Genomic DNA, 27316 nt, shown 5'->3' on the forward strand with positions numbered 1-27316 from the left:
AGGCGTGAATGATTTCGATGTTAAGTCAATGCAAAGACGCGTTACGCGCGGAAAAATTCCCGCGGCGTGAATGAGGCGTAGAGCGCGGTGCGGAATACGCCTTATTTCGAATACGCCTTATTTTTGACCGCACACGCCGCGGTCAAAGTTCAAAATAGTTTAACTTTTGCCGCTGCACTCTGTGACGATTATCAGCGTGGCCAATAGAAACGGGACATGGAAACAAACACGGAAATCAAAATGGATGAAAAGCTTGTACTGTCGGAATTTCCTGAGCCGTACGATACAATTTTGACATCGTCAAAAAAGCTGTCAGGTGTGTTTTAATATATGTAACGTTATAATTTCTTCGTTTGTTTTTTGAATAAATGTTTTATTCTAAAAAAGAACTGAGCTCATGATTCATGTGTTGATTTCGATGTTATATGTGTACACGCACACACACATATATATATATATATATATATATATATATATATATATGATCATACGGCATAGCGCAGCGCAAATCACGTTGTATCTGAAGGGCAACTGTGTGAAAGGCCCATAACACGTCAACTTCGAATGGCGCAAATTGAGCATCTGGCGCGTTAAGCGCGAAAGATTTAATTAGTGTTTTTTGTGTATTCACGGGTTTGACGCGAATTCGCGTCTGCCGCCCGAAAAAATCTGAACTTTGGCATTAACCAATCAGGAGCCTAGCTGCTTGCTCACATGGTGAAGGATCTAGATGCTTCAATACATTATGTTGTAATATGACTAAATGCCTGGTGTGGTTCTAATGCACAACAAAGCAAGTATTTTATCACTTAAAACTTTATTTCACTATACGAGACATGTTCATTTAGTATTAAATGTTATTTATTCCATATCTAGATTATCTGAAATATTATTATGATGTAAAGACAACCAACATACTGTACATGTGCATGGACGTGAGAGAGAAAATATCACAGGACAGGTTAATAACTTTTGTAGGCTGGCTCTATTTATCATCAAAACTAAATTAAATGACAGATTAGATGGATGAGGGCGAGGGTGCGGGACAACAGGTCATCAAACTGGACGCGGGACAGGCGGAAGTACCGCCTTTATTAAAAATAAAACAGAGCAAATACAGAGCGGCGACTCTCTCGATGAATGCTCGATCAACATAAAAAAGATGGCCGCCAACGGTTTTGGATTCTGACGTGCGTGAATTTCGTTTCAAACGTTTGTTTTTACTCTTGACGCGCGAATCAACACAAAGTGGTCAAGCGTCAAACTAGCCGCGAATTTGACGTGCGGTGTGAACGCACAGTAAGGGAATACACTAAATTTCTCTGGTTACATCATTTATTGAAACGTACATGTGTGATTCTGAGTAAATAGACTCGTCTCTGGGGGGTTTTCCAGATATAATGAACTGTGACACTGGAGAACTTTCCTGAGGGAAACGCAACATTGTTCACAAGCTGTTTTATTGGCGTCTTTCTGCGGTTGAAACACAGATTGAGAGATTACATGAGACAGTAAGTTGTACTGTATATTTCAACACACTTTTTGATGCTCATGCATTTGTTTCATGCTGTAACTTGTAATAAAGTGGAAGAAAAGGCTTGAGCTCCGCTCATACTGCAATCTCACGTCACATTTAAGAGAACAAAACGCCATTTATTGCTTGAATTTCAAGATAAAATGGACAGAATTTGAAAGATGAGACTTTGTTTCTTATCAGAAGTAACGCACACAAAGCTCCTGTGATTATGTGATGTGGGAAACCCTGAAGGTGATTCACAGGGTCAAATAGAGCCTGTTTTCTGTGTGTTATTGTCACATTAACTTGCCATTTTCTTCACACACACACACACAGTATGAGTTGTGGTCTCGTTCTTCCACTCGCTTTTGATTGACAGGATATCACCAGCCCTGATCATCAGCTGGTTTTAAACAATCGAGGATTTTTAAATACTTGTTTTTATTGACCTATTTTAATTAAAAGATAGCCTACATGTTTAAGGGGGGAGGCATTTTATTTTGAAAAACACACTTTTAAAATGATTGGACATCTCAGTTTGGAAGAGATGAAACTGAAACTGAACACTAATTGTTGTTGTTACTGGACTAACTCGTGTATCCGTTGCCTAAAGCCTTGCATTCGTGCGATGTACATGAAGCGCAGTGTGTGTGTGTGCGTCCTGATAGTTTATCTACAGTGAAAGTCTGCAGTTACTTAACACGCAGAGGTCAGAGGTCAGGCCACAGTTACAGCAGCTGGCCAGACTCAACTCCAGCATCCTGAACGCTAATGAACAACAGAGGACGATGGGGATATAGAGCTTTCCAGCCAAAACACAGATATTCTTTCATTAATTCAGTGGATTTATTTCAAGAGATTGTTTAAAGTAAAAGTATATTTGAGTGCATGGCAATGATCCAGCTGTGGACAGAGGCTTACGCTCTACTCATAGTTGGGTTGTTTGTCTTCTTATCATTGTTTCCTACAGTTGCACTTTTTGATAACTATACAAGCTATTTTTATAAACCCATACTACAACATCAACACATTGGGTCCTGAAATGCAAGGCCGCAGTTACTATACACTCTAAAAAATGCTGGGTTGTTTGAACCCAAATTTGGGTCAAATATGGACAAACCCAATTATGGGGTAAAAATGCAATCAAAAAAATTTAAGTTGAAATGGAAAGTTGAAGTTGGGGTAAATTTTAAATTACATTTCACCGTATTCACTTTATAGCCCTTAATCCTGTAATGGTGGACAAAAGTGGAGGACTCAGGTGTGATCCTAATTTTTATTTATTATAAATGTTACTGTATATCACTGTCTTCGATAAAGTTTTGTCTATCCATTTATGGTGTTTTTTTTATTTTTGGGGGTATTTTTGAATTTATTTACCATATTTTCTATGTAAATTATGCTTATTTTTATGTTTTAATTTTTTTTAAACTACATTAAAATATCATTCCAATAAGTTCTTAGAGCTAAAACCTAAAGATGAAGTGACTTTGCTGTCACCTGGTGTCTTATTTTGGCTTATTTTAAATTACAGTTTTTCCCATTCATTTCTTTGGGTGCCCATTTTTGACCCAAATACAAGATTAAGGAGTTATAAAAAAAAAAAAAAAAATATGTGTGTTCAGGAGGCAAACTTAGGAAAAGTAGCCAAGTCTTGTACCCCTCAGATCAAGGGAAGTGTTTTTTAAAAATAAATCAAAACTATTTTGCCCACATTTGTCCAGAATACAGTTTTAGGGTTAAACCAACATTTGGGTTTGTCCATATTTGACACACATTTGGGTTCAAACAACCCAGCATTGTTTAGAGTGTACTAGCCACTAGAATTTTATATATAATGCATAAACTCAAAAAAAAAAAATACAGGGTTATTTTAACCCAAGTGTGGGTCAAATATGGACAAACCCAACCGTTGGGTTACAAATTAGCAAATGAAACCCAATGACTGGGTTTGTCCATATTTGACCCAAATTTGGGTTGAAACAACCAAGCATTTTTTAGAGTGTACATTCTTCAATTGTAGTCTTTTAAAAATGCAAGCCTAATGTGGTGTTGACAAAAATATAAAAACATGTCTGATACATATCAACACTTCCAGCACTCATTTTCCTCAGAATCAACACTGAGATCAGCTGCTCTCTCTCTCTCTCTGACAGCGAGTTACACACAAACCCGCCTCCACTCACTCACTCATTTCAATCGCTCCGGATTAGTATTGTTGCAGTTACAGGGTTTGGGATTGTGTGTATTGCGTATACTTTTACTCATTCAAAGTGCACACACACACACACACAGCTGCTTATTTTTTGCTTCTTATTGCACTTAAACATTCAAACACACAAAACAATGACAAAATGCCGGTCTTAATGAGTATTATTCACGTAAACACAGTCAGTTATGTTTTAACATGAAGTTGAGAAAGAAAACGCATGTGTAGGCTAACAGAATAATGCATCGGTGCGTCAGCTCTTAAAGTGACGGCAGACTAATACACCGACTGCAAAATTATGAGATAATATTAAAAATATCTAAGATTTCCTCCATGGTATCGATGCCAGAATCGTGGCCAGTGAAGATGCTGAGTAACTTTTATCACTCAAAAACTCAATATGAAGCCTTTTCCTTTACTTATAGATATAAACGTACAAGTTTACTGAAGTTTAACCTTGCCAGTAGCCTGTACTACAGTTGATTTTAAAGCATTGTCCTGGTCTCATCTACTTATTGTGTGTCTTATGTTGTATTGTGTATTTTTGTATGATATTTTGGTCATGTGACTGGTGTTTAGTTGAAGTATTTGTATGTAGTGCATTACTTTAATATGTCTCAGGCTCCCTATTATAAGCTTTGGAGACCTGATTCACACATGACTATATGTGCCAATTGGTTTGTACCATTTGTCTTGAATTTATGTGTGGGTAAATAAATTGAATTGAATTGAATTGAATTGAATTGAAGCCCTGGCTGATTGTAGATGGAAAGAGCCGAAGCGCTTTAAAAGCAGACGCCGTACAAGCCCTGATGAGTGGAAACACATGGAGCGCACTTCAGGTGATGATGGGGACTACCTAAACACACACACACCGACATATCTGAGCCTCAAACTTTGTTTATACTGAACGTCTGACATATCCATAAAAACAGCATATCCGTTTTTTTTTTTTTTTTTTTGTGATTCATCCGGGTATGAATTTCTATGCTGTGAATAAATCACCTTCAGTGGAAGAACCAACAAAAATATGTCAAAACCAGCGTCTAAGGCGTAAATTAGGTCTGCAAACTGCAAGAGAACGAAAGGCAGGAGCCACTGGCTCCAGATTAGCAGATTTAGAGGAAAAGCGGCCTTTCTTCAAGCTCTTTCCTCTGCTTAACAACAGGAAGTAATTAAGGCAAATTATCCTCAGGTCAGACAGTCACTCGATAAGTTTCCGCGGACTGTGAGGTGAGAGGTCACAGCCACTGAAGTTGTATACAGTTCAATCTTATCACAGCATTCTTCAAATAACAGCAAACGCAGTTATTACTAACGACGGGATATTAGCAGACCCTGCATGTAGACGTCGCGCGCGATTTGCTTCACTACGGCACCGTGCATGCGAGTGTGTTCAGATATAATAACACTCTTTATAGCCACATTTTTATTTTCCCTCTAGAACCTGCAATTGCCTCCGAGTTTCCAGTAACCATACAGTCCTATATATACTGTATATAAATACGCCGTTTATAGGGATTTCAAGGACAGGGTAAATGTGGACGACTATATTCCAGTAATATGAAAAAAAGCACCTGCTATTTTAACATTCTTAGAAATTCATTCAATAACATGATGAATAGCTTTGGAAGGGACCATGTGTTTAATAACTTAAAAACAAACTTGTTGTAATATTGTAATATACATGCACAATCACTTCAGTGCACTATATATATAATCAGATGAAGTCTGAGTGCTAAATTTTATTTTTCAGATAATTCATTCTAGCATTTTTTTTATTTTTTCAATAAGCCGTTTTCACTTCAAAATCATCCAGCAAATGAACATCATCTGAAGGTGTATTTCTTAGTTTGTTAAGTGTGTTTACTCTTAGACTCCAGTGTGTCTGCTGCATCCAACAGGTTATAATTTTACATTTTCTAAACTTGGTGAAGCTCTAAATCTGTAATAGTGCGACGAACCAAACGGTAGCTGGCAATTATCAATAATGAGCATTTAACATCAGGAGCCGGGCTGTAATTGCATTCCTTAAGTCTGTGTTGGTCTGAGAGACCCGAGGCCCGATCTGTCACACACACACACACACACACACACACGCATCACATTGCTATTTCCTAATGTTCTTACTTTTATATAAAAAAAAAGTTTATAAACAAAACATAAGACCCCACCCAGATATAAAACGAATTCTCTGACTGGTATTAGCGCTGTAGAAATGTTTATTTGCATTTGTTTAATTGTGTGACACAACATTCACATTTCTGATAAGCACACAAACACATTTATAGAAATAAGGGGTACACTTTATTTGAACGTGTCTTTGTTACAGTGTATAAGTAATGAGTTATATTAAGTAACTGGTTTAGGGTTGCGTGTAATTATGCGAATGTATATGTTATATAAATGTATAACAGTGTGACAATGACAGAAAATAAAGTATACCGAAATATGGGGATACATATTAAAATTTTAATATGTTTTAATTAGATCAGAGGAACAAATTATGGTAACGCTATGTTTTGCTGGTCCGTTGACTATATAATAGGGTGACCAACTGTCCTGTTTTCCCAGGACAAGTCCTGTTATCAAATAACAATATAACAATTTTCTATCCATACAGAGGAGGCATAACCTACTTTAAATGTATTGAAATTAATAAGGTATCTTTGAGTAAACTTCGAGTATCGAGACTGTGTTGGTTTGCCGGGCCGAGTGTCCTGGTTTTTGGTAATCAAAATATGTTCACCCTACTATATAAGTAACTTTGCAACGACATGTCAACTTATACCAGTCTACTAACACCCTAGTCGACAGAATGTGTTAAAGGGACCATCAAATTAAAGTGAACCCTATTTTAATTGGGAGTAAGTATCGACACACTTCAATAGCAGTTCTACCTACCTAGATTGACAAAGCTCATCACCATGTCCGCGTCATTCAGAAAGTTGTTGTCGTGCGCGCTGGCCAGCGGCGGGCTCTGACTGGTCAGTGGCGTCGCGCGGTACGGCTGATGCGCGGCGCGCGAGTATCCATGTGGAACTCCAGACGCGCTTTTACGCGGCTTCCCCGCGAGCGCCTTCCCGAGTACAGCGTCCTCCTCGTCGGTCGTCATCGCGTTGTATAGGTCCAGCATGAAGAGCGGTGCCGACGACGCCTGTTTCCCCGGGGAGAAGGGCCGGGGACGGTGCGGCAAGCCCAGGATGGAGAGGATTTCTCTCTGGATCTCGCGCCGCTCGTGGTTGCGCAACCGCCTGTAAATAAAGCTCGAATGCACATGGTTGTCTCCTAAACCGCACTGAACCCCGTGAAGAAAACCGAGACAGCTCCACAGAAGTCCAAACGTTGGCGCTCTCATCTTTCTCTCTCAGGATGATGCGTTCACCAAGCGAGAGCTGGATTGATGATGGCGCTCTCCATGGTGCACCATTAATAACTTTGTTTCACTTGCCAAGTCTTTTACTCCGTGGATTTAGATTTCACCCCAGGTCATGCCTATTGCCACTGTTAGGCAACATGTTCTTCTCTAATGCCCTTCGGTTGCATTCTCGATTGAATTATTTAACAAACACGAGAGAGGAAGAACAACTTACGAGGACTCTCTTTCCCCCTGTGTGAGCCGAAGCGCGCGCGCACTCTCAGGAGTCAGTGCATGAACTGGTGGAGTGGAGCGCGCATCCCTGAAGAAGTGCTGGAAGCAGGAGTCCGTCCCACACACTCTGGAGGGTTTGCATCAACCTCTAGCGGTCGTGTATAAAACGTCGCTGACCTGGGGCATGAATGCAGCTCACCGTGAAATGAGAGACACTTGATATATGAGACCTTTCGTGATTAGTCAAAGGAGAAGTCCAGGCGGGCAAACACCTGTCAGCTTTATTTCAGCGTTGCTCGGGCTGTGGCTGATATTAAAGCTATCGACAGCTATCGAGTGCACTTAGTAGTTCGCTATGGCAGAGCCATTCTCTGTAAAAGGGCTTTTGGGAGACTTGTGCGCGTTTGCAATCTCAAATCTTGGAAACGCTGGCTTTAATACTGAAGGATCATGACAGGACTATACAACCAAGCATTCATTTCTTTACTAAACTAAAATTGCTAAAATTATATTTTTACTTTGAGTTTTTAGTGAAGGACGATAATTTAGTATTTTTTCTTCACTGTAAAAAATACTTTCAAGATTTGTTATCACAACATATTTTCTTTTGTCAAATCAACTTTATAATAATTTATTTAGTTGAGATAACTTTTTATTTTGAGTTTCTGATGGTTAAATTAACCTACTTCATTGTATTAACTCACTTTTTCCAGTTCAATCAATTTAAAATTTTAAGGCAACCCAGATTACTTACTTTTTTAAGTTAAACCAACAATATTTTTTTTACAGTGTTAGTAATTACAACATATTTTCTTTTGTCAAATCAATTTTATAATAATTTATTTAGTTGAGATAACTTTTTATTTTGAATTTCTGATGGTTAAACTAATCTCCTTCATTGTATTAACTCTTTTCCAGTTCAATGAACTTAAATTTTTAAGGCAACCAGGTTACTTACTTTTTTAAGTTAAACCATCATTTTTACAGTGTTGTTTTTAGAACATAAAAACGTGGAGAGTTATTGTTGTTGGTGTTAAAGTAGTTCACTTTTCAAAAAAAACTTTTGCTGATAATTTACTCACCCCCATGTCATCCAAGATGTCCATGTCTTTCTTTCTTCAGTCGAAAAGAAATGAAGGTTTTTGTTGAAAACATTCCAGGATTTTCTCCATATAATGGACTTCAATGGGAACCAAACGGTTCAAGGTCCAAAAGACAGTTTCAGTGCAAACTGTTCAAAGGGCTTTAAACGACTCCAGACGATGAATAAGGGTCTTATCAAGCGAAACGATCGTTCATTTATTAAATAAATAACAAAGTTTAAGTTTTACAAGCTCAAATGCTCGCCTTGCTCTGTTCTGTGATGCGCGTTCGTGACTCTCCTGTACGAACTCGTTCATCAAAATGAACAAATCTTTTTTTTGAGTCATGACTAGATAAGACCCTTATTCATCGACTGGAATCGTTTAAAGCCCTTTGAACAGTTTGCACTGAAACTCTCATTGGACCTTTAAACCGTTTGGTCCCCATTGAAGTCCATTATATGGAGAAAATCCTGGAATGTTTTCATCAAAAACCTTCATTTCTTTTCGACCGAAGAAAGAAAGACATGGACATCTTGGATGACATGGGGGTGAGTAAATTATCAGCTAAAGTTTTTTTTTTTAAAGTGAACTACTCCTTTAAGTCCACTCTATAGTGAACAATGACACATAGACAAAACAATGCGATTTTTTTTCATTCACCAATCAATTTTTAGGTTTCATGATCTAAAAAAATGAATGAATTGATATACAATTTAGCTTTATGCTTTAGTTATTGCATATTATTATGTTCTTGGGGCACCGTAATAGAAGTAAGATTTGGCAATAAAACTAATATCTCATAGGAATATAGTTTATTTCCCTATTCAATGGTCGTGTCTCTAAAATGCCTGATTAAACACGCTGTAACTCCACATGTATGAATCAATGCCCTGTTTTGTAACAGAAACGCATATTTTGATTGGAAACTTAGAACATTTTCCTTAGATGTTGATTTATGGCGAGCAATTTGAAAAATTGTCAGATATAAATTGCCATGATAATTACAAAATATTATCACATTTCCATAAGAGTGCTAAATTTGATCACTAAATTAATGTCAGTCATTTTTAAAGACCAAGAGATCATGGTGAAACCTACAAACATCTCTGAAAATGTCCTGTAACTAAATATATATAATCTCCATGCACTATTCCTGGTCCAATGCAAAGCAATGAGAGCAATGAGCGTTTACCTGTGTATTAAATACGAAGCATATTAAGAGTGAGTGAGCCCAAAATTTTGACCGCTGGTCAAAACATGCAGGGAAATCTCGTCATGAACATCCTAACTGTGAGAAAGAGCAACAGCGCCATCTAGGACTGGATTTCAGCGTTTCAACGGGAACAGGTTTGAATATTATTTCATTCAACAAGTACACTCCATAATCTCAGACTAGTTTGATTAGACTGCCTGCTACCTAGAAAATTAATTAACCATAAATATAATTAATGCTACTATATATTAGAGTAGAACTTTAAGAAACATTTCACTTACAATAAAAAAAAAGTGATCAATCCATTGCAGGGCATATATAGATGGAAGTCCAACAGTGTATTTGTGATCTGTGTATCTGTTTTTCTGGTTTCATTTATGAGTTGTGACATAAGAAATAGGGATAATCGGCCAGCACACATTCACAACATCATAAATAATACTGCTATTAAAAGAACATGAAGCAACAACAACACCAACAAAAAATAATAAAAAAAAGGTTTTAATTAATATTATTAAAAGTCATTCAAACACATGAATGTTATAAAAAAATAATCACTGCAAAAATAAGAAAGCGCTCTCACAGGAGAAGCTGTAACTGATATCAGTTCTTATAAATAACAAAAAAATTATACATTTATTGGAAGGTGTGCTTTATTACACTCTTCTACACACCCTTTATCGACCAAGGGTTAAAGAAAGAAAATCACAATTGTGTCTCATTTGCTGTAGAGAAAGGTGGATTAAAAGGTACCATTTCAACATTTAATACAGATATCGAACCACACTCACAAGTGTAATCTGGAAAATGTGTGGAAAAACACTCATGGACATTTCTATAGTGAAGAATATATACTTTTTCTGCTCTAAAATAGGCTAGAAATTACCATTTTTTTAAATAGATTTTTTTTAAATGTTTCCTGCAAATCACAAATACCAGGAAAAGTCATGAAAATCGATGTGGGAACCCTATAAGGGATGAGGACTAGAGAGAGAGACGGAGAAGGCATCATAGACACACACGACGAGACGCTGGTGACGAGTGAGAGCGACGATCTCTCCTCACACACACCGGATGCTTTTCACAAGCTGATGCGTTTCGTTCCTCGTGACAAACATCATGGCACAGTAAGACGAGTGTCGAATGGAGTCGTCGCTGGTGTTAATGTATTATCTACACTTTAAGAGGTACTTCATGTGCCCGTGAGTGCGAGACACTCTTGATCGTCCTGAGATTGGAAAGATTCGCTGTTTTCTCTCATTCACTGACTGTCTGCCTCTTTCAATAGTTTGGGCCTTTACTGTAAGGGTCTCTTCTCATCATTGCAGCGTAGCACATGTTGGGATGGCACACTCCGGGCTGGCCGGGCTCCCCGGGGTGTCCTCTCTTCCCCTCCTCTCCGCCGTGACCCGGTGACCCCGGTTTCCCTGGCGCTCCTGGTTTCCCCACTCCGGCCGGACCCATCGGACCTGCCGTCAAAGAGACGTTCGGTGTCAAAGTGGCTCACTTTAAACTACTGTCCACCATGTAAATAATTATGCCTGCTTATAACATCCACCCTGATTATTGAACTTTTTCCCGGCCAGTGTCTTTGAAAATACACAACAAAAAATAATTTTCACAAAAGTCACATGGCCCCTAGAATTTTTTGTTGCATGAATATCTGAACACGCGATACTTAATCGTAACACTTTACAATACGGGTGCACTAATAAGCATTAATTCATGCTTAACTAATGCACAGATAATACAAAATTAATGTGTAACTAATGATTATTTAAGCTATTCGTTAATGATTACCACATTAGGAGTCTGTAAGGTTAATGTATTAGTTCATGCTATTAAATATGTAATTGTGGATTAATTCCATAATCACTATTTTTTTTAACTAATAGTGTTAAATAATATGTTAATTACCAGAATGAGCCAAAACCTTGTATTTCAACTTCCAGATAATATGACAGGAACACTAATATGCATTAATACACGATTAATTACTGCAAATTCATGTGCAAATTACTAAATGACTAGTTAATAATGATGTGCCCCAACAAGTAAAGTCATAACATAATGATACCTTTGCAAATCATGAGCTAATGATTAATTAAAGCAGACAACTAGAAGTTGAAGTGCATAGCTTTGACTAATTGTGGTTATTAACACATTAATTTACACTATTAGTTAATAAAATATGTTCTTAAGGAATTAATACACAATGACACATTGAATTAATAGCAATTCATGTATTACTTCATCTATTAATCATATAGACTCTTTATTAGTTGCTTTAATGGTTTAGTTCTTCATGAGTTATACATTAACTCATGATTATCTGTGCATTAGTGAAGTATGAATTAATGCATATTAGTGCACCCGTATTGTAAAGTGTTGCCACAACGCCTCTGGCTTTAAAAAAAAAAGAAAGAGACACGATTCTTTTATCAACATTTGAATGAGGGGAAGTTTCATAAAAAAAATGCAGAGCAAAAATCACAGAAAATCTTGTTTTTGTCACAGACTACATCTGAATCAGATGGACGCTTGTTTCCGCCATGGAATAAAATATAAAAAAAGGTAATTGTGACTTTATTTCACAATTCTGACTATAACATTCAATTCTGAGATAAAAATTCAGATTTTTTTTTTGACATTTTCACACTTTTTGGGCTTGTCAAAGAGTTGGTTGCAAAGTAAGCAAGTTTGCACACATCGTTAAGATAGTGTGCGTGTGTGTGTGTGTGTTGTGTATGAATGAGTGTCTAAAGTTGTATTGTGCTATAATGTGCTTAAGATGATGCGATATTGTCTGTGTGTTTGTTGGGGAGCAGTGAAACAGAGAGTAAATAGGCTGATGGTAGACCTGTTATTTACGATGGACGTCACTCTTTTCATAATCAATTATTATTTTAAAATCATTTTAAATTTGTTATACCTGCCCAGGGACTACAGCTGGAAATTAGCAATTGTTGCTACAATCTGGCCTAAGACATATTCTCTTGTTTAACAAGTTTAATGTTTATTTGTGGATTGTCCCTGTTTCAAATAAAATAATTTCCATTCCATTCCATACAAACTCCCAATTCTGCAAGTTTATGCATTGTGGATATTAAAAATTAATCACAAGAAGATGCATTTTTCAGTGATCCAATCACAAAATGTCAGCCGAGGTGCATTACTGTTTCCATCCGGTTGTAAGAGCCATGTTTCATATTTCAGAATTTATATGTTCACATTTTTATAATGTCAATTTAGTTTAATAATTATGTTTGAATATTTTTGAATATATTTCTTTGGTTTATATTTGTTCATAGTGCACGTTCGGTGACGTAATTGCACATGCACAAGTTCAGCATCGTTCAGAACTCAACGTTTTTGACCGTTTATCATAATTAATATAGCATAAATTGGCTCACTTTAGTAAGTTATTGTGTGCAAGAGTATTGTGCATATATAATATATTTATTACAGGATATATATATATATATATATATATATATATATATATATAAGTTTTATTTTGGATGCAATTAATCTTTGAACACACACACACACACACACACACACACATATATATATATATATATATATATATGTGTGTGTGTGTGTGTGTGTGTGTGTGTGTGTGTGTGCAAAGATTAATTGCATCCAAAATAAAAGTTTGTGTTTACATAATATATTTGTGTGTGCTGTTTATACTTATTTTGTATATATAAATACACACACACACACACACACACATATATATATATATATACAGTATTTAAGTGCAAATAATTCATAAATGTATACCATGTACTTACGTATATACAATAATTATACACAGCTGAGCACACACACACATATATTATGTAAACACAAACTTTTATTTTGGATGCGATTAATCTCAATTAATCTTTGCACAGCCCTAATATACATACATATATAATGCTGAATATATTGTATGATAAAAGGTTGGGAACTTAATATTCCAGTGTATTAATAATAATAAAGCATATTATCATTCCAGTAATATTTAACTGGAAAATCATGCTCTGATATTAAATAATTGTCAATACTTTTTAATATTTAAAATGCTTAAATGCATGTCATCAGCGACTCAGCATCCGGTATGTGTCTGCTACTGACAGCTGGATGTGGAGCGTTGTTGCTCATTTCATGGCAGTTAAGGCAAGAAAATGAAAAAAAAATATTTGGAATTGTAAAACGATTCCAAATAAAACTCAAATGTGATCTCAGGGAAAAACTAAAATCATAAAAAAAGCATATGACCCTTTTAATCCACACATGAATGGTCTGTTCAATAATTAGGGTTAGTGGTGGTCAGTGTCTGCTCACCTGGTGGTCCCGGGAGACCTGGGTCTCCGATTAGTGATCGTCCTTGATTTCCTTTGTCACCCTTTTCTCCTGGATCACCTAAACATAGCCAGAAAAAATCATTTTGTGTGCTTCAAAACAGACAAACTAAATGAATATGTAAATGTGCAGGTACAGATTTCAAGGGTTAGTTCAACCAAAAATGAAAGTTATTCACTCTCATGTGGTTACAAACCTGTACGAGTTTCGTTCATCTTAGAATGTAGTAATATCTTCATTTGTGTTTCAGAGACATTTCTGTCCCTCCATTGACAGCTACAACTACCACTCATCATAAAAAGCGATCGTGTCTCTTCAGAAAATTTGGTCTAAACCGCTCAATTCACAAGGATTTGTTTTATAATCTCTTTATGAACTTTGTAAAGCATCAAAATAATTATTGGAGGGACAGAAATCTCTCAGAACATCAGAGGCGGAACCAGAAAACTATAAAGCCTGCCCAAAACCAAGCAGCACTAGCTTCGTAAAAGTCGGAAGTAAGTCGGTGACCGGCACGTAGGAGATAGACGTAGACACAGTGTGATGTGTTGAGCATGTCTGTACCTTGCATGCCAGGAACTCCAGGCCGCCCAGGTAAACCCCGCTGCCCTTGCAGCCCGTTAGAGCCAGATAAACCTGGGAATCCTCGAGAGCCGTGAGGGCCCGGTGGCCCCGGAGGCCCCGGGGGTCCCACGCGTGTGTAGCAGTGCTCGCAGCTTCTGTGGTGATTGTGCTGGCTACTCAACAGAAGACCGGGAATCTCAGCTGGAAACACAAAACAGAATCAGCCTCTGTCAAAACTCATCAATAAATCACATTCAGCGTTTAAAATGAACTGCTAACTCCAGTTTAGGGTCCAATTCTCACTATTAACAAGCTGCGTATTTGGGCTGTTCATATTAATGCCTTATTCTGCATGATATTCGACATACCTTAAATCCACCCAATACATAAACTTAACCTTACTAACGATTAATAAGCAGTCATTAGGAGTTTATTGAGGCAAAATGTTATGGAATGCACACGAGAGAATAGGTAAGATCCAAGTGCAGTTTATTAGGGCAATCTGTATCCAGGCAAAAGGTCAAAATCCATAAAAGACAGTCCGAAAAACAAGAACAGGGACGACAGAAAACAAGGAATCCACAATGAACACAGAAACAGACAGGGTATATACACAGAAATAACAGGGTAATGGGAAACGGCTGTCTGCAATGATCAAATGATGAGTACAGACAAGGATTAAGGGAATTGTAGTTCATAGTGAGTAGGTGAGGAAATGGGGAAGAGTCCTCTAGTGGACACCCAGGGGAACACATACTAGACGCTGACACAAAAGTCATACCCTGCGTCCCAATTCGCTTACTTATACTACGCCCTAAAAGTATGAACTCTTTTTGTGAGGAAAAAGTACGTACTTTTCAGTGTGTAGCAAAAAAGTAGGCAAGCTTTGGGACGTACTATCACGTCATCTTTAACGGACAGCTCACTGTCACCGTAAACTGCCCTGTCAATCATCTCGTCACAGTTAAAATCCTCCATTCAGTATAATTTGATTTCCTACCGTATCGGAGCACGTTAATCTGCCAGTCGTGGGTCTTTCATGCGGATACTTTCCTCGTGTTTTGCAATTTGAATATAATGATGCATTTAAAAAGTAATGGCTAAACGTATCCTTACAAAAGTTCACAATGCTGCTGCAGATGCAATATAATGTGAAGAACATTGATTAAATTAATATTCGTTAGTTTAGATGGTGATAATTAATCACTCAAACAAACTCCTTTATCTAAACCTCTCAACATAACCGCGGGACTCGCGCGTCCTCTGTGTCTGTAGTTTTTTTAACACTTTTTACTCGTGTTTGTAGTTCTAACCGAATCCTCGTCCAACGCGCAATGGGTTGTGGGCAAAATCAGCCTTTAGAGTGTGCATCGGATTCTGACCAAAGTTGGAGTGCTTTTGAATGATAAAAACTTAGATTTTTGATAAACAATCTGATTGTTTTACTTCATTCACAGATGTAGCCTAAATTTGTAAAGATCAAACCCCATTTCAATGGTTGGAAGAATGACTTGAAGTTATTTGTAAAATCTCTTCTTTGGATGACGGACTCAAAAGCCCTGAAATTTCTCTCTGTTTTGGAAATGTTTAGGTTATTGGAATAAGACCCTCACCCTTTTTTTTATTTTTTATTATTATTATTATTATTTATTTTTTTATATGTTTTTTTTTTCTTCTCTCTGTTCTATGTATTTTTTCTTCTCTAAGTGATATATCAGCACGAATGTAACTGTATGATTGTTGATCTATGCCTTAATTGTTTGTACTTGAATTCTATATGGCAATAAAAATAAAAAAAATTAAAAAAAAAACTTCGGATTCTGACCGGAAAAAGTAGACCATCCGGGTATCTTTGAAACACTCATTTCAACATGCTACGATTTGGGACGCACTAATTCTATTTTCGAATACTATTTAGGACGGATAGTATGCGAATTGGCACGCAGCAATAGTTAATAGCAAAGTCCTTTTAGGCAAGTCATGCCACTCGGCCACCATCTTGGCAACTGCAGTTTCACTGGTAACCAGGACATGTATAGAAACAGCAGTAAAATAGGATAAAAATCCCTGAAAAAGCTTGATCACTTTGCCCAAAAAATAAACGCCTTTACCCCCACAGGTTATACTTTTATTATGCATGCGCTCCGCTGTCTCAGACATCAACTGTGCGCATGCGTCGCTGGAAACAGACGATAGGCTTAATTGTTTCCAGGCTTTATTGTTAAAAGCAGACGATTGGGTTTCCGACGGGAGGGGCGGGGCATGTGCATACAACCGCCATATTTGGCGTTAAGGGTTTACTTGTATTGAGGATTCAGGAAGTGGCATGTGTCTATATAAATTGTCTCTGTTAAAAGTTAGTTAAAATTGGACCCTAAACTAAATTACTGGCCATTCAGAACTTCTATAGCAAAAAACAAAAATATCAGAAACAAACTATACCAAAATTACTGCTTAGATTTAAATGTATTTATTATTCTGGATGGCGACCTGAAGAGGATTTCTCACTTGTTTACAATAGATTAAAAATGCCAGATGATTTTGGATACTCACATCGAAGGATGTCTCTGCAAATCTGCTGAATGTGTTGCTCAGAAAACTCTCTGCCCTGCAAAAACACTATATATTAATCTTTCTTCATGTTAGTTCATATAAATCCAGCTGTTCATTGTGTGTTCAGGTTAGTTCACAGTGCATTAACTAATGTTAACAAATACAACCGTTGATTTTAAAAACGTATTAGTAAGTGATTTAAATTAATATTAACCAAGATTAAAGGAGTAGTTCACTTTAAAAAAAAAAAATTGCTGATGATTTACTCGCCCCCATGTCTTCCAAGATGTCCATGTCTTTCTTTCTTCAGTCGAAAAGAAATGAAGGTTTTTGATGAAAACATTCCAGGATTTTCTCCATATTATGGACTTCAATGGGAACCAAACGGTTCAAGGTCCAAATGAGAGTTTCAGTGCAAACTGTTCAAAGGGCTTTAAACGACTCCAGACGATGAATAAGGGTGTTATCAAGCGAAACGATCGCTCATTTAATAAATAAATAACAAAGTTTAAGTTTTATAAGCTCAAATGCTCGCCTTGCTCTGTTCTGTGACGCGCGTTCGTGACTCTCCTGTTCGAACTCGTTCATCAAAACGAACAAATCTTTTTCCGAGTCAATTTGTTCATTTGGTCGTTGAATCAACCAAATGACACAAAAAAAGATTTGTTTTTGGACGCTAGACTCCCTTATTCATCGTCTGGAATCTTTTAAAGCCCTTTGAACAGTTTGCACTGAAACTCTCTTTTGGACCTTGAACCGTTTGGTCCCCATTGAAGTCCATTATATGGAGAAAATCCTGGAATGTTTTCATCAAAAACCTTCATTTCTTTTCGACCGAAGAAAGAAAGACATGGACATCTTGGATGACACGGGGGCGAGTAAATTATCAGCAGAAGTTTTTTTAAAAGTGAACTACTCCTTTAATAAATGCTGTAGGCTACAAGTATTGTTCATTCTTAGTTCATGTTAACTAAAATTAACTTTATTGTAAAGTGTTATCGTAATATTATTGACTACATGATCTTACAGGAGAGGAAGGCATACACACACACACACACACACAGAGTTATTAGGAAAGCTAACACATACAGGTCGTCCCTCAGGTCCCGGTGTTCCCGCGGGCCCGGTTTCTCCGCTCTGTCCCCTGGGCCCCGAGGGTCCCGTCTGTCCTGGCTGTCCCGGGGGCCCCTGGTGTCCGATCGGGCCCCTCTGACCGGGCTCTCCTGCTGGCCCTTTCTGACATGCACACAAACACAGCTCAACACACTCGCACTGGAGCTCATGCTGTTCTCAGATCAGAGATGTGCTCACCTCTCCTTTCTGCCCAGCCGGCCCAGTCAAACCCTGTGTGGAGACCAGTCACACACCAACTGTGTTACAACACAACTACAGCTTTACAGACACACACGTGTGATTTGGCATAGATGTGATGCCAGTTCTTGTTCAAACAGACAGGAAATTAATCTGTGATTAAACACCACCATAAAAATGCAGCAAAATCACCTGAAAATCTAAATGCTTTGTAGTAAATCCATAAAAACTGTATAGGATATTTTTGCTGTCACTGTATTTCCCTATACCTGTTTGAAAAATGAGCCACAGTGGAAAAAGTCCAGACTATTTGGACAATTAAGCCACACTTTTTTAGCTATAAAATAAAAACATAAAATCTTAAGTTCTACTTAGTTATTTGTTTTCTTTTTTTTAATGCAAAATACTACTGTATCACGCAATAAAACTGTTAGAAAATGTCTTGTCTTGCAAACGAGCCAGAGGAACTACTCCACCTTGTGGATGGTTGTGTAATTTCAGATCCAGAAATTGTTACGTATTATTTAAATGTTTATTTTTATTTGTTTAATCTCTTCATCCAGTCCTGTAATTCCTAAATGTATACAATTGAATGCGCTGTAGGTTTTATTTTTTTTTAAATGGTCAAAGTAAAATTTTTCCATTAATATAACATAATAATATGAGAGTGTGTTTATATATATATATATATTACACACACGCATACATGCAAACTTACATGAACACCAGGTCTCCCAGAGTCTCCTCTTTCACCTTTCATCCCCTGTTCAAATGCATAATTGTTTTTTTAGTAACATATTCATATAAATATGTGGAGCTATTCGACTTGTGAATATCTATAGATAAGCATGTCCAATGAAATCACTCATATTGAATGCAACATGAGCTACTTCTGTGTGCATTTGAGTACTTGACATCTTGACAAATTAAACTTGTTTGTTTCATATATTATCAAAAACTTTTATCAAGATCGGATCATGCCATTGATCAGCGTAAAGTCTAAATTCTATTTTTTTTTTGTAATGTTTAAAAATGAATTAGAATACTTGAATTTTTTTTACTTTTTATTCATTTAAATTTCACAGAGTATTTTTATTTTATGCTGCAATAATGTTCTATTTTACACTGTATGCATCCTATAGGGACAGAAACATTCTGCTTGAAGAATCCTCCATGAAGTGAATGAATATGACTGAATCTGAAATAAATGACAATCCTTCTCATCACAGAGATTTTTATTTAAAATATATAAAATATACCCAAAATATATAAGGGCCCTAAAAAATTAGTTTAATTTTTCGCAAATTCCATATTTCCCATCTTTTCTTTTTTAATGGGTTGATAATTATTATTATTTTTTTTTAATCAAAAAGGATTTCTAAATCAACTAAAACTTTGACACATTTATTATTTATTGAAATGTTACCAGAGCCCTTTTCCCAGAAATCCTGTTTGTCTTTTACAATTTTTCTGGATTCTGTATTGTATAATACAAATCCATCAACAAAAAAAGTGGAAATTAAAAGGATGCATACATCTTTAAAAATGTAATTAATCTCTTCATAGTCATATTTAAATATCAGTCTTTATGATTTGATGAAGTCTGCAGCCCTACATTTGATTTATTCATCCAAATTCTGCCAAATTCCATTCTGTGTTATGCAGTAAAATCAAATAGTGACAAAAGCAACATCTTACATGTCATTGTAAGTATACTGTAATTAAATCTGAAAAACGTTTAGTAGAACCCGCAAAGCAGCCACATTTCCACTGGAATCCGAGCCAAAAGACTTTTGCCAATATTTACTAGTGATCAAATGTAAGAAATGTTTTTTTTTTTTTTTTTTTTTTTTTATAAGCAAAAATCGAGTTGGGGAACCATCTCTTCTAACTAAAATGCTTTCAGTCCTTCTATTGCCTAATAACTGAGAGATAAAAAAAAATCCTTATCCTGTAAATGGTGAACTTACATCAGCTCCTCTTTCACCAGCATCTCCTCTTTGACCCTATAAAAAACATTCATGGTAAGGTTAGTCGGAAAAACATGCAAATATATTGTAAGACTTAAAAGTAGCACATTATATTTAAAATATTAATCCTGGTGTTTTATTTGAATATTTCAATGTAAATTCATCAGTATATTGTGTTAAAGTGGATGTTGTTGGAGGGACTTTTATTATGAAGGGGGTACAGAGAGCGGAAGTAAAAGGAGTTAATAAAAAGTGAGAAAAGAGCTCGTCCGTGTCCGATGGTTTATTTGATATATTCATAAAGATATCTTTATATTAAAGCCCCGAAAACACCCACAATCAAATATTACAATATGAACACGTTAAATTTCAATTTCTAACTACATAAAAAAATCAAAATAAAAGCTTTCTATAATTTCACATATTTATTGACAAAAATGTCTTTGTTGGAGAAAACCTCTAGGTCATCAATGGTGATTAAACTGGTAATTCGAGTCTGAAGTTCTGATTGATGGGATAAAAGTCAGGAGTGTGTTTATCAAGCTCAGCCCGACGGAAAGAACAGAAACCTAATAGTCAGGTTTCCCTCAGTGTCTGTCCTGTATCTGTTTTCCCTCGTCATAGTGTTTTTGGTTTAGTCCTGCCAGTTTTCCCGCTCCTTGTTAGTGTTCAGTTCATTCACCTGTGTTTAGTTAATTTGCCCCAGCTGTGCCTTGTTTCCCTAATCTGTTCTCTGTGTATTTAAACCCGGTGTTCTCCCTCACTCCTTGTCCGTTCTCGTTTAAGTCAAGCGTGTGTTAATGATCCTGAGCTCGTCAGTATTAAATATCCTGGTCTTTTCGTGATTCCTAGTATACCACGTATTGTAACAGAAGAACGGACCATAAATATGGATTCGGCAGCAGTGGAGATCAGGAGGACCAGTCCCTCGAGGCCCACAGACAGAGGTATTTGGACATGTTCATTATGATGACACCAGCCTCTGTGTGTTCTTCCGGGCAGGTCTCAACGCTGAGACCAAAGCACGCCCGGAGATGGGCCTCGGGGGAACTTCGAGGCTTTTGTGGAGTGGATGCTGTGGCATAATGGTTCTCCGTTTACCATTGGGCACTGTGACAACCTGCCGTGCCAGAGCTTCACTTCAGGTCCCGTCCAGCCTCCTGAGCACGTTCCTAAGCCTGTCACTCTCCCCAAGAAAATTTTGGGGAGGGATATGGGTCTCATAGGACATCATGACTTTTGCGTAAACATACACGCCACTTTCAAGTCAAGTGAGCTATCCGCGTGTATGCGTGTCGCCGTTAAATGTCCGAGTGATTCCGCGTGGATGTACACGCCATCAAATGTCAGAGCGAAACAAAGCAAAATGTAGATCTACATCTGGGGAGCGCTATTTCTTTTTTCCTAGAATGGTAGGGGAAGACTCATAAATGCCATTAACCCCAGTGACGGGTAGGTTTAGGGACGGGGTTGGGGTAGGTCATATATTTATATACACAGTACTGTAACGTTAAGTCAACGGCGTTCATAAACGCGCTGAAAAGCGATAATGCGTGTTGATAGCACACCAAAAATGGAAATACGAATTAGCGTGCCATACATACACCATTTCATGAGATCAGTCTGTTGGTTTAGTCCTGCCAGTTTTCCCTCAGTATTTCTGAGAACTTCCCAAAAATCATGCTGAAAAAATAAAAATTTCCCATTGTGTTTTTTTTTTATATTCATCATCCTAAAAAATTTGTTAAGCAAAGAAACCTTGCACACAGAGTCGGATGCGTATTAATGAATCCGTTGCGAAAAACTTTACAAAATGGAGTCTTCAAGAAGTGAGGATGATTTTGTTGTCCTCTCTTCTTAAAATATTTGGGTCCTTCCAATCCTGAGGTTGCGTAGAGAGGAAGGAGAGTTCGCCGCGGGATTATCCCGAGAGATTCAAAGTTTACTTTGAAATCAAGACCACCAATTTCCATGAACCTATTGATCTTAAACCGTTCTGGATTTTGGTGTATTTTATTAACAACAACTCGAGTGGACTCGGGAATAAGTCCGAGTCCTAAAAATAAAATGTTAGAGTACGAGTCAATTCCGAGGCCAAATGCACACGAGTCCATGACAAGACCAAGACCATTAAAATATGGTCTCGAGACGAGTACTACAACACTGAATAGGAAGAATCTCCAACGACTCTGTCTAGCACGCTGCGCGTAAACTACGTATACGTTTCCCACGGACTTCTCACGTGAGACTTTTTTTTTTCGACCCGGTTGTGGTCCAGCTCAGATGAAACGTCAAACAGACACGGGTGCTCCTGCCAAACTATTTTTTCTTCCATATCTTGGGTCCAAATAGACCGAAAAGAAGCCTTTTTCTGAAACAACGTCATGCTTGTTTATATGTGATCTATAACTCCTCCCCGAACTCCCCGCTGCTGTATCTTGCTCTCTCATTGGCTGTCGGTAATCGCCGATGTAGTTTTCAGTCAGAACACTTTTCACACAGCAGGATTTTGATTCGATTCTCTCAGATTGCTTCTTTGCTCATTCACACTGCGTGATTGTCCCTCGCTTGAACGAGCGCCGACTTGCCTGTGATTTCAGGCATATGTCGGCGATTTCTCAACCTGTCGGCGAGCCAAAATCGTGCGGTCTGAACTCGGCATAAGGTGAAGTACTGTATGTAGTTTCTGTGACACTATTGGCATCTAGAAGAATTACAAAATAAAGCATATTTTCAAACAACCTTAAAAACGACACGAATGTCTCGCTGTTAATAAACCCATCCAACGTATCTGTTTGCGGCGGTTGACACTGGCCACATCCAAGTAAACATTATAAACGGGTACATTTGTCTTTCTGAACAGGAGAATGATATGCGGTGTGGTACTGAAGCATCCAATGTAGCGCGTTGTTCCCCTTGATCTAATCAAATCAATCCAAGATTTCTAATTTCTCTCATTTCAAGCCCATATTAACTCCCAACGCATTCTCACCCCAAGGCTTCACCTTTGACCATGCTTCAATATTTGACGTTTTAGGCGCCCTTTAGCGTCACTTACATGACGCGATCCTACGGCGTCATCTAACTGACGCTAAAGGAAAGCGTCAGTTAGAGGACGCGGTTAGGTTTAGGTGTGGGGTGGGGGTAGGGTACGCGCGATCCTAGGGCGTCATCTAACTGACGCTAAAGGGCGCCTAAAGCGTCAGATATTGAAGCATGTCCAAATGCTTCCCAAGGCGTCAGTTAGGTGACGCCTTGGGAGTGAGAATGGGCTGTAACTCCCTTGTCCTCCGCCGTTTACTGTGCTCTTCCACCCTCACAACATTACCCATCACTCACCGACCACTTTTAAGCCCAAAAGACACGCAACTCTGCTCCATGTATTCATAAGCTCTTCAACTAATAAAGCAATTCTTATATGCACCATAAGAAAACCCACACAGGAGAACATGCAAAATCCACATGGAAAGACCTCCTGACAACAACCATTGAGCTGCTGAACTGTGTGTGTGTGTGAGAGAGAGATTCCCAAAACACTGAGACATTCTAAAATAATAATAATAATAATAATAATAATTAATTCCATTTATATACTGTAGCGCCTTAAGTTCTTCACATAGAGGGGGGAATCTCCTCAACCACCACCAATGTTAACATATATTTACATTTAAATTACTATGCTGGTAATTTGTAATAAAATTGCAAAATTGCATACCAAACTATACATTATTTATGTATAATGTATCTCTAAACTTGCATCATAAATCACTGAACTTAACTAAAACGAAACGAAAACCTTCTCCAAAGATGAAATAAGTTTCTGAGAAGAGCATCACGTGTAAAGTACCACGTGTGAGGCAGTCACTGAGATTATATTCACAAGACGATGCAAAAATTTTGAATCATAAATTCATAACAAAAATTGCCACTTCTAACAGAGGGCAAACCCATAGTAATTAAGATTTAGCTCTAAATTTAAAAACAGCTGTCAATAATTCATGTTTCACTGAAAGCGGCCAATGCTTGTAAACCACAAGCAACATTTTCTTGAATGCTTTTCTTGTTTGCCACGTTAGATCATTACCTTACTGAAGTTAATAGAGCTACACTTGGAAAATATGCTCACCATAAAGTGGGCTTTCGCCTCCAAGACTGACCAAAAATGCAACGTCAGAGTTTTCTTTCTCATTAAAATCAGAAGAAATAAATGCAATTTGGATGCAGTAACAAAATCATTTTCAGAAAGTTTCATAAATGTATGAGACATCCAAACCCCAGATGTAATGTGATGAGGAATCTTTATGAAGTTGATATTGATTATTCACCTTCTGTCCCTGGGATCCTGGCATTCCTGGATGTCCTGGCTGGCCAGCGGTCCCGGGCTCTCCAGGCTTACCCTTCATTAAAAAGCACAATAAATAAAGTTAAAACATATAAAGATGCAGTTCATAGAGTATGTTTCCTCTTCTTTCAACCACCCGATAAGGTTTGATTTGAATATAATATTTTACCTCGTGCCCTGGAGGTCCTGGTTGACCGGGTCCTCCAATTCCCCCTTTAGTGCCCTAATAATGGAAATTCAAGTTTGGGTGTCAAAGTTAATCAGTAAAAACTTTTGGTAACACTTTACAATACGGGTGCGCCAATATGCATTAATTCACGCTTAACTAATGCACAGATAATCATGAGTTAATGTATAGCTCATGAAGAATTAAACCATTAATTAATGATTACTGCATCAGCAAATAATAAAGAGTCTATATGATTAATAGATTAAGTAATACATGAATTGCTATTAATTCAATGTGTCATTGTGTATTAATTCCTTAATAACATATTTTATTAACTAATAGTGTAAATTAATGTGTTAATTACCACAATTAGTCAAAGCTATGCACTTCAACTTCCAGTTGTCTGCTTTAATTAATCATTAGCTAATGATTTGCAAAGGAATCATTATGTTATGACTTTACTTGTTGGGGCACATCATTATTAACTAGTCATTTAGTAATTTGCACATGAATTTGCAGTAATTAATGATGTATTAATGCATATTAGTGTACCTGTCATATTATCTGGAAGTTGAAATACAAGGCTTTGGCTCATTCTGGTAATTAACATTAATTAACGCCATTAGTTAAAAAATTTGTTATTATGGAATTAATCCACAATTACATATTTAATTAATTTCAATTCATGTATGAACTAATACATTAACCTTACAGACTCTTAATTAGTTCCTAATGTGGTAATCATTAATGAATAGCTTAGATAATCATTACTTACACATTAATTAAGTATTATGTGTATTAGTTAAGCATGAATTAATGCTTATTAGTGCACCCATATTGTAAAGTGTTACCAAACTTTTATTAAATATCCCAAAGGCTTGAGGAGAGGCTTGGGGAGTGGAAAGGGTGTTCATATGTTGGAATGAACCTCATTGGTCCTTGCTGAATAAATGCTGCCTTAATAATGTCTTAAAACATTAACAAATCTTACCGACCCCAAACCGTTTTAAAAGTTGACAGGCCTCAAGTGTTCAGGATATATAGTAAACAATGGAACAGTGTTCACATATGTCTTTCCTCTGCACTCATTTTCTTTTAAATGAAAAATGTCCATTTTGTGTCAAAGTGTTCAATAAGTCATGAAGAAAAGCGTTGTTGGCCTGCATTCTGAAGTTTGACGGTAACCGCACGAGGGATTTGAAATCTGGACACGCTTTGATTTCTCTCTCCTTGGACACAATCTAAAAAACGTGATTTGAAGCGGAACAAGTTTGAAGTATCATACCCATTTATAATCTATGGCTTTTGTTTTGCACAATTACACATCACATGTAGCAATCCACATGCATGTCTATACAAATGATGAAAGGCCACTGAGAAAAACTGTGCAAACGGAACAAAGGGATTTCGCAACTGTCTAGTAATTGCTTTGAAATCACAATAATAATGTAATAGTGACTCCAACTCTGTAATCAATAATGTTTTCCATATGAATTACAACATTACTAAGGCAAACACATGCATTGTGACCTTAGGGCCAGGTTGTCCACTTGAACCAGGCATCCCAGCCAATCCCATCTCGCCCTGCAGAAAGACAAACACAATCAAATACACGGTCTTAACTTTACAGCAGTTAACTTGCGATCAGAATTCACTATTTTGTGTTTTTTTGTTTGTTTTTGAGTTATTTTCTTTTCCAATCGCTATATACGCCCACTTTTCATGATCCGATCAATTCCTGATTGATAAAACCCAGGGAGTCCTGGCCTGATTTTCTTCTCGTTGAATATCCTGTTTCACTCAAAAAGGGTCAGATCGGTGGATTTTATTAATGTCCCCATCAAACAATATGACATATTTTATGTAAACTTTCATGCCACATGGTTTCCCCATGCATAAATGTACCCCATTAACAAAAATCGCTAACATTTTAGTTTAGGGTCCTTAATGAATACTCAAGTTCATGCAGAATAAGGCATATGTGCTTATATAATACATCCCTGAATCCTACCCAATACCTAAACTTAACAACTACCTTACTAACTATTAATAAGCAGTAATTAGGAGTTTATTGAGTCATAGTTAATAGTGAGAATAGGACCCTAATCTAAAGTCTGAAGTTTGAATAGACTGGAAAACTATGTAGGTATTAGTGTAATTTTATTGGCATGGTTTAAATCATACTTATCTGACCGTATAAGTTAATAACATCAGTTAGGTCATTTCCAAACTTACACTGTTTTCACACTCGGGTCTAAATATAAGAATGATTATTGACCGCTAATGATTGGTCAAGGGCTTCGAGTGTGTTTGGGAAATGTCCCGCCCCTTTCCATAACTGCCAGTTTAACACGCTACTGACTAACTCAACCAGGCCCCGCCCCTTTATTATGCGTATTGCTTATTTAAATGAGGAATATTTGACTTGAGACTACAATG

At 37.2% G+C, this 27316-nt stretch overlaps 2 protein-coding genes across 2 annotated transcripts in view; both read right to left on the minus strand.

Moving 5' to 3' along the window:
• The window catches only part of bmp5 (bone morphogenetic protein 5), a 31499-nt gene extending 24031 nt beyond the window's left edge, over window positions 1–7468 (minus strand). Inside the window, exon 1 of the mRNA XM_039690346.2 lies at window positions 6630–7468. Coding sequence (XP_039546280.2) covers window positions 6630–7083 — 454 coding nt within the window. The 5' untranslated portion in view covers window positions 7084–7468. The remainder of the gene's footprint in view (window positions 1–6629) is intronic.
• A 2637-nt stretch (window positions 7469–10105) lies between these two features.
• col21a1 (collagen, type XXI, alpha 1) overlaps window positions 10106–27316 on the minus strand; it is a 59231-nt gene continuing 42020 nt past the window's right edge. Inside the window, exons 19-29 of the mRNA XM_039690459.2 lie at window positions 26408–26461; window positions 24878–24931; window positions 24692–24763; window positions 20367–20402; window positions 19115–19159; window positions 18397–18429; window positions 18175–18321; window positions 17086–17140; window positions 14533–14733; window positions 13951–14028; window positions 10106–11084 (exon numbers count right to left, since the gene is read on the minus strand). Of these exons, the coding sequence (XP_039546393.2) occupies window positions 10897–11084; window positions 13951–14028; window positions 14533–14733; window positions 17086–17140; window positions 18175–18321; window positions 18397–18429; window positions 19115–19159; window positions 20367–20402; window positions 24692–24763; window positions 24878–24931; window positions 26408–26461 (963 nt within the window). The 3' untranslated portion in view covers window positions 10106–10896. The remainder of the gene's footprint in view (window positions 11085–13950; window positions 14029–14532; window positions 14734–17085; window positions 17141–18174; window positions 18322–18396; window positions 18430–19114; window positions 19160–20366; window positions 20403–24691; window positions 24764–24877; window positions 24932–26407; window positions 26462–27316) is intronic.

The sequence above is a fragment of the Pimephales promelas genome, chromosome 11 (genome assembly GCF_988280905.1).
Source record: "Pimephales promelas chromosome 11, fPimPro1.hap1.1, whole genome shotgun sequence".
Lineage (NCBI taxonomy): Eukaryota > Metazoa > Chordata > Actinopteri > Cypriniformes > Leuciscidae > Pimephales > Pimephales promelas.